This window comes from Brachyistius frenatus, unplaced genomic scaffold (genome assembly GCF_029030835.1).
Source record: "Brachyistius frenatus isolate BFR_SWC_R1_liver_20210118 unplaced genomic scaffold, ASM2903083v1 Contig_2, whole genome shotgun sequence".
Classification (NCBI taxonomy): domain Eukaryota; kingdom Metazoa; phylum Chordata; class Actinopteri; family Embiotocidae; genus Brachyistius; species Brachyistius frenatus.
The window spans coordinates 4,429,105-4,436,947 of record NW_027210601.1 but is presented as its reverse complement, the minus strand read 5'-3'; the positions used below and the strand labels follow the sequence as shown (position 1 = coordinate 4,436,947).

The window sequence follows — 7,843 nt, the reverse complement described above, 5'->3', positions numbered from 1 at the left end:
TATATGAAACAAATAGACACAAAGAAATAATACATGAAAGTTGTTTTTTTTTAAGTTTTTTTATTGGGCATTAAGTCTACAAATTTTTAAGGGTTTTTTACAAACAAACAAACAAAACAACAAACAGTATACAGTAAAGTACAATAAACCAAAAATGTCAATATACTGCCCAACACTGACTGCTAGTCATTTCTCTCATTAGTACAACACTGGTCATCTCCCATACGGAGAATGAAAACTGGCATAATCAAAAATAAATAAATGACTCAATCAATAAATATGCTATTAAATGTTGCCACCGATTTATTGATAAAATGTGACAAATTGATATTTTAATTTGCATCTGTATTTATTTACCTGTTTAAATTCCAGTTTTCCCATTTAATTTTCTACCATGAAAACATTCCTTTCTAATTTATGTATTTATTTCTGTATTACTTTCCCGTGGCATTTTCCCCCTATTTTTACATTTCTGTATGCATTTCTGATTCATAATGGGATAATTAATTAATGCCATCATTTTTTTTTTTTTTTTTTTTTTATGTTTTTGGTGCATTTAATAGTATATTTATTCATTGTATTTATGTATGCATGTATTTATTTTTATTTGGGCTTTTTCAGTCCTCTGTACTCACAAACAGTAGATTTTACTGTAATGGATCAGATTCCAGTGATCACAGCAGGTTTTTGTGTATTTACAGGCATCTCTAGAATTTCCCCGCAGTTGTGGTAAAAACTGCCTCCAATGAACATTTTTTTTTTTTTTTTTTTTAACTTGTTAACATGTCCATGTGGTGTTAGGTTATACGCTGGAAGACGTATCATGACTGTAAAAACAATGAACACCACGGCTGAGCATTTCTGTTTTGCAACTTAAAAAACAGATTCCGTCAGTCAGGTTTTTTTTTTTTTATATATCACATACCTAAGGAACCAATCCTGTCAACTTCCTGGAGGGGACCTTCCTCATCCTCGCTCCGCCAACTCGAGCTGCAGGCGATCGGTGGAGGGGTGGGAGGAGATCGACGCACGGCCTAGTTACTTACTCATAGATCTGCATGTATTGAGTGAAGGCAAAGGTGTAGTTACATCAAAGCCACTGTTTGGCATTCGGGGACTTTTTTCCACCCTAAAAAGAAAACTTCAAAATATGTCATTTTGATGAACAGAGATGAGTTTCATATGGGTTTAATCGACGCTAGGAGAGGGACTTTAAGCTGACGACAGGACATTTAAACCCTTTGGTCTATGAAATCTCATATGCCGTTTCAGACGGGAATTACTAGAAAATTGTTTGCCACATGTACCACACTTGTTCCTCTTGTTGTGGCTTTGTAGGTGTTGAACTAAGCTCTGTGTAGACTCTACATTTCTGCCACAAATTCCACAAATGTGGACTTTGTCCATTGTGTGTGCTTGCACATGTGTCCTCAGTGTGTACATGTAATGGAAAACCTTTCCACATGCCTTACACGAATGAGGACCTGTGAGGTTCTGACTGGCAGATAACTGTTTTGGTTTCTTTATATTTAAACTCACAGGAGGTGAAGATCTCTTCACACGCTTTCTCCTTTTTGAACCGAGTGCTTTTAAATTTGAACAAGGTGTTTTGGTCTTCCACTCCTCATTCTTGCTGCAGCTTCCATTCTCAGAAACAGCACTGTTTCCAGTGGTGTGCCGAGGTTCCCCGGCTGGCTTTATCCCTTCACTAACCCGACTACCAGGCCCAGGTTCCACAGCCTGAGATGAAGAATTAGAGAGAGGGTGTCCCTTGCTGCTTTGCACACTGCTGATTTCACCAATATCTTGGATAAAGCTATCCACACAGGCGATGTCACCTGGTTCAGAGTACTGTACCTCTGGATTGCTCCCTGAGGATAAAGGGGAAAAAAAACAAAAACATCACAAGCTTTAATACGTGTTCTACTTAACAGTTTGCTGTGAAAGTGACAATGCTCTTTTTTCCAGACCTTGGTCTGCTTCTTCTTTCACTTGAAGCACCAGTGTGGCATGTTGTATCTCCTGGTCCAGACTACCCAGCTCCTGCTGACACCAGTGTTCAGGACTCAGGAGCGCCTCTCCCTCAAAGGCAGCAACAGATGGCAGATTGGTCTCTGAAGGAAGAGCAGAGCAATGTATTATATACTGATAGACAACAAAATATGCATTTCTTATTGTTAATACTCCATCAAATTATTATTTATTTGCATCAGTCACTACAAATCTGAGGCCGTACCATCCCTGCTTAAATATACAGTATGACTGCTGTGACAGAAAGAGAAGAGAAAACATTTAGATGGTGACCAAATGTGTCGGAGTGACTCAAAATAATTGATAAACTGTAGCAACTGACCTGCAAATCGTGTTATCAGATTTTCAGACACTTGAAAATCCAATTTTTTAAATTTTCAAATGACAATTTTTTTAAAAATCTTTTTTTAATACGAATTCCAAAATAAAACACCTTATGTTAGAGTGTAAACCCTGAAGATCACGTTGTTCAGAGGGTTGCATTGTTCTGAAATTCAAATAACTCTAATGCACTGAATTTACTGGTGCTTACAGAGAAATCTTCAACTCATAAGAGATTTCTGCTACATTATTGTGCAGCTAATGAATGTTGTTGTAGGCAGGGTTTTCCCTGCTGTTATAACACTTATGCGCAGTGTCCATGTGTTTTTTTTTTTTTTTTTTTTACTTCGCCAAAGCCGAACATAAAGAAACTATGCTGAGTGTGTAGGTTGTGTGCTTAAGCGAGTGTGCGGTTGTGAAAAAGCGAGTTTGTGAGACGGTGAGGCTGGCAACCGGGCACTAGAGTGGAGTGTGGAGTTGGCAGTACAGCTGTGTGAACATAGTAGTGCAATGTGTGTACAGTTTAGGATGTGTGCAGTGAGTAAATACTACAACTCTTAAAGACCCACGCAAAGTGTCTTGCTGCCACCTACTGACAACAGTATAAGAGGTTAGTACTGAAGTTAGCTACAGTGCATCAGCCGAAACGGACCAGGGTCACTTAAATTGGACTGACCTTTAAGGTGGACCAGCTATTCTCATTTTAGTGACAATCTCCCCACATATTTGTCAACTAACCTGCATCTTGGTCTTTATAATGTATTGCATAACCTGTAAAGTAAGAAACACAATAGTCAATCATTTTTTTTTAAGAGAGCGAAATATTCCCGTATTAATAGAGGCGGCGCTGTAATTCAGCAGAACAGAAAACATCAACAATACAAAGGATTGATACGACATACCGTGTTGTTTAGACAGGTGGCCCTCAAAGTTACATTTCCGATAAATGATCTTTTTGCAGTATGGGCAGTGCCAGTGACTTCTGCCCTGGATCTTGTCTTTGCACATACACGGTATCACAAACTTTTCTGAAACCAGAAAAGAAAGCAGACGGATTGGCACCAAACCCCCCCAAAAATGAACACTTAAAAGGCTAGGTTGTTTTATCATGTTTTACAACTTTTTCATTCTTTGAAAAATAGCAAGGATACTTGAAAATTGCGCGACTAAGACACTTCTTTAAACTGAACATTTAGCTTCTTTTAATCTTATCAGAATCTGTGTTTTTTTTTTCTGGTGTCTGGGTTGGTGTGGCCTAAACATGGGATTTCAAAGGGAAGAGAACGAACTGCATTCGTGGCCTATTTTTTAAGAAGACAAAAATAAGAAGATGAACAATGTTTAAAAAGGCGAACACATCCAACCGAAAAACGTTGACTTTTGTGACACTTTCTAAAACCAGTCGCCCACAAAGAACATTGCCTCAATTAACCTAAAGCGCTTTGGTATGCTTTGGAAATATTCTAGAAGTGAAAAAGTTACTCTGCTGTAGGAAGCAAGTTAAGCTTTCAAGAGGACACAATAAAAGGTTGCCTTCATGTTCAAATATTGTTTCTAATGTCTCACAGTGACACTACACAAGCTATTCTGTGAAATATTTTATTCATGATCGTGTTCTTAAAGGAAAAGATCACGTTTTTATTTTTGATACAACATAAAACTTACCAGTGCCACCCTGAGTAAAATGAACGGCATAAAAGTAATGGCGTTTCATCAGATGTGTTTCAGTTGCGCCTGCTCTCTTGAGGCAGAAGGGACAGTTCCCCTCGCCTTTAAACTTTAGAAAGTCATCACGCGAAGTAAAGAGAGTCTGCAAGTCTGGAAAATAAACAAAGATCTAATTTCATGACTTGACATAAAGAGGATTACTGAAGTTAGAACAAACTGCAACAATGGCCCTGAAAACAATCAACCATTCGCGCTCCAGGGTGGAACTAATTAAAGGATAGTAAGAATAATGTAAGAGTAATAAAATTGGTGTTATAATATTACATCACACTGAAGTGACAGGTGTCCATGCAGCATACAACAAGTCCATAATCATGCCTGGCAAGACCTTCATTACTTTTCTTAAACTAGTTGTTAACATGAAGTTGAGCTTTACCAAGGAACTTGGTGAATTGTTTTCACTGAAGAAGACAATCTAACTATATGCAAGTCCTACCACTATCAGTCGGCAAGGGAGCATCTCTGGCCCTGCGTCTACATCTTGCGTCAAATGCATGTTGGCTAGCAGCAGCAGCTGCAGCAGCTGCTGCAGCAGCTGCGGGAGCAGGAGGAGCAGGAGGAGCAGAAGGAGCAGAAGGAGCAGAAGGAGAAGAAGGTCTTTTGTTGGCATGACTTTCTGCAAAGAAAAGAGCAGAACAAAACAAGCTGGAACTAAGGATTGGCACAATCATGCACGTGTGGAGAGAAATAGCAAAAAAGTTACACCATGAAAAGCCATTTTCTTGTACTTCTGGTATCAATCAAAAAATTACTGCAGAGAGCAGAGCAACGAGGGTGACTAGTAAACAGGGTGACCATGAATCGAAGACATGGGCTCAGCCCTGGCAGGTTAGCTCGGTGTCGCCCGTAGCCGCACACCTCTGTAACACGTTGTGGCATTTGGCAGCTGCCGGCATGAAATAGTGGCATGTCACCCAGAACCCAGATGTTTGCACACTCGGCACAGCGCAACTGTCCTTACTGACATGGAGAAAACATTCAAAACGTACAATTCAATGAGAGAGCGGTGTGACATATTTATCGCGACACATTAAACATGTCAACAAGCCTTCTTCACAGCAGGCATTCTGACTTATCATCCTCGGAAAACAACAGGTGCAAATGCCATGAACAGTGGCTCTGTTGTGAATGGGATTCGAGAATCATTAAGTCTGGAGTGTATCTGCACATTTAGAGTTTTACATGGCCCGGTTGGTGGCGGGCATCATATCAATCTTGAACGTTTTAAACCATTTCAGTGCACAGATTGAAAATCGCCATCACTTTTAGGGTTGTTTAAGAGGGCTGCAACTGTGTTGTGCTGGAAACTGACATAATTCGTTCAAATGCTATTGGCATTAGGCAACGTTAAAAATGACAACGATCTAACTGTCAGTACATGCACTGTCTGTAGCTTGGCCATCTAAAAATTGTACCCTTCTGTAGCTTTATTATAAAAAAAAAAAAAAAAAAAGGTAAGGAGCTCACTGTTCCTATTTGTAGTTAGTTATAATTTCCAACTTCATGTTGTAGTGCGGTAAAGCTATTGTCTGTGTTGTACGTTCATTTCATTTAATACCGTTAATGTAAAACTATAAATAGCAGTTGTTATTCAAGTGGTATGTTCGTGACTGTTCATACCAAGCGGCAACCCACTGTGACGTCACCCACTGGTTTGTGATCTGCCACTTTTGAACCCCTAAGATCTGCATTTCGGCCGTCGCCATCTTTTTTTGTTGTTGTTTTTTTTGGAGCCAGAAGTGAGCATACTTGGGACGAGCGTGGGATTGATCTTATTAAGAGCCCACCTGCGGCGGAAACCTGACTGTACCCCAGGCATGTCAATCAAACCAGACATAGCAGGACTGTACCGCTTTTTGGGTCCAAATATCTAATTAATTCTGGAATTATTTTCAGAAGGAGTGAAATAAGCTTATGACACCATAATGACTTCTGAAAAAAAAATAAAAAAATGATCGACTGTACTCCATAACAAAAAGTTTAGCAGGAGTCTATGGAGCCAACCACTACAGGCCCTTAGTGGTACTGCACTTTAAAACACTTTTGCCCTGTAAAACTTAGAAGCTACCTCCAATTTTAAACACCCGGCCATCCCATAAGCAGCTGTCAATGGTCCCATTTTTTGCTTATTATAATTTAGCTATTATAATAGGTAAACTGCCGGCTTAGCAGTTAGTCCTAAAGTTACGGATGTGCGATAACGGCATGTATGGTATTGGATATAATTTCATCATTTGATTCTTTCATTTCGTGATTATGGCAAAATTCCACTGTGCTGATTTGAACAATTCGTCCTACCACGACGCGACTCGCGTCCCATGCCTAACAATTTAGGTACAAAAGGGGGCGTGGCTTCAATATTGTGGGCGGGGTTTTCTTACAGTCTCGCTAATGTATCGGCTTATACTAATTATGTGAAGGCCCACTGTTACTGTTATGCCGACACGTGCAACTAAAACACTTTTTTTTTGTTGTTGTTGTTGTTGTTGTAATCGCACGTTCTTTGAAATTTATAACAGAATATTTTTGTCACGTTGTCAAGAATATCGCACAAATACCCAGAAATATCGCGATGGTGTTTTTTGGGGGAATATATTCTTACAGTATAATCTATTTCGTTCATGGACCCGAACCGTGCACCCAGGTGTGTTAAAACACTCGTCTTTAAAAAGCGACTGCGTGTCCTGTTTAGTGACTTAAGTGGGACAGGTATCAAGGTACGCGGCGTGCTCGGACGGACCAACCTTCTGCCTGCGTTAACTTTGAGGCTTTGAGGATGATGTCCAGCAGAGAGCGGTGGCGATCGTTTTCTTCCTTTAAACGGGACGCCTGCTCCTCGTAATCCGTTAATGTTTTTTCAATGGCCCCTAGTATTTCAGAAGTAGCAGCGTGGAGCCGCTCGGACACAAAAAGCTTCAGTTCTGCGATTTGACTCATCTTTCCGCCAGGGCAGGGTCTTCTTCGTCTTCGCCCCCTCTCCTCTTCTTCTGCTACTCCTTCTTTGGCGTTATTGGCGGATTTCAAACCTACTTTATAAATGCGTGCTGCCGCCTACTGTATCGGAGTGTGGAGACTCGTAAACGTTGAGTTCATCTGAATGCTAATTGGTTTAAAAAAAAAAAAAAAAAAATTTAAACATAATAATAATAATAATAATATTAAAAATAAATTACAACCGATTTCCTAATCCTGCCTTTTACTATAAAATCTACTAAATTTACCCTCAGAACCCTCTGTGTCCAAACTGATATCCCTTCTTGGTAATCGTCATATCATAGTCTCGACATTTCTGAAAAAAAAACCCAAGATAGAACAGGAATGGCTAGCTCTTACAATGACCAAGATACAAGTTTAAACAGTGAAGGTCGGGAAATTACCCTGAAAATAGCCTCAGGTTCTGTCGGTTAAATCTCTCCGATTTCCATATTCTTTAATGTCTCCCTGTCTAAATCACATTTTCAACAATTCATCATAACTTGTTCTATATTTTCCAGGGTGTTACACTACTGCCACAATCTTGATTGACTAGTCTCCATTGACTATAATGTGGAGTGCAAACACCTCTCTGAGATACCCTTCTGTAAACTGTTAAACATGAACTGACCTCTGTGTATTATAATAAATTCTTATTTATAGTCTGTATCCCTATATTCTTCTGCTAGGCATTAATTGAGGATTTTGCCATTACTGATATCATTAGGATTGTGATTATCATTATTATACTTATTATATCAACATCTAAATCTTTGAAATTAACATCAGC

General features: G+C 39.4%; 1 protein-coding gene across 1 annotated transcript; it reads right to left on the bottom strand.

Annotated features, from left to right (window-relative positions):
• Positions 1–49: 49 nt before the first annotated feature.
• Positions 50–7,177, bottom strand: LOC138618747 (uncharacterized). The gene is made up of 7 exons (XM_069694675.1): positions 6,825–7,177; positions 4,517–4,696; positions 4,018–4,170; positions 3,255–3,380; positions 3,091–3,123; positions 1,971–2,114; positions 50–1,871 (listed from the first exon to the last, which is right to left on the bottom strand). Exons 1-7 carry the CDS (start codon positions 7,015–7,017, stop codon positions 1,213–1,215), a joined length of 1,488 nt encoding a protein of 495 aa, XP_069550776.1. The 5' UTR covers positions 7,018–7,177; the 3' UTR covers positions 50–1,212.
• Between the last annotated feature and the right edge of the window lie 666 nt (positions 7,178–7,843).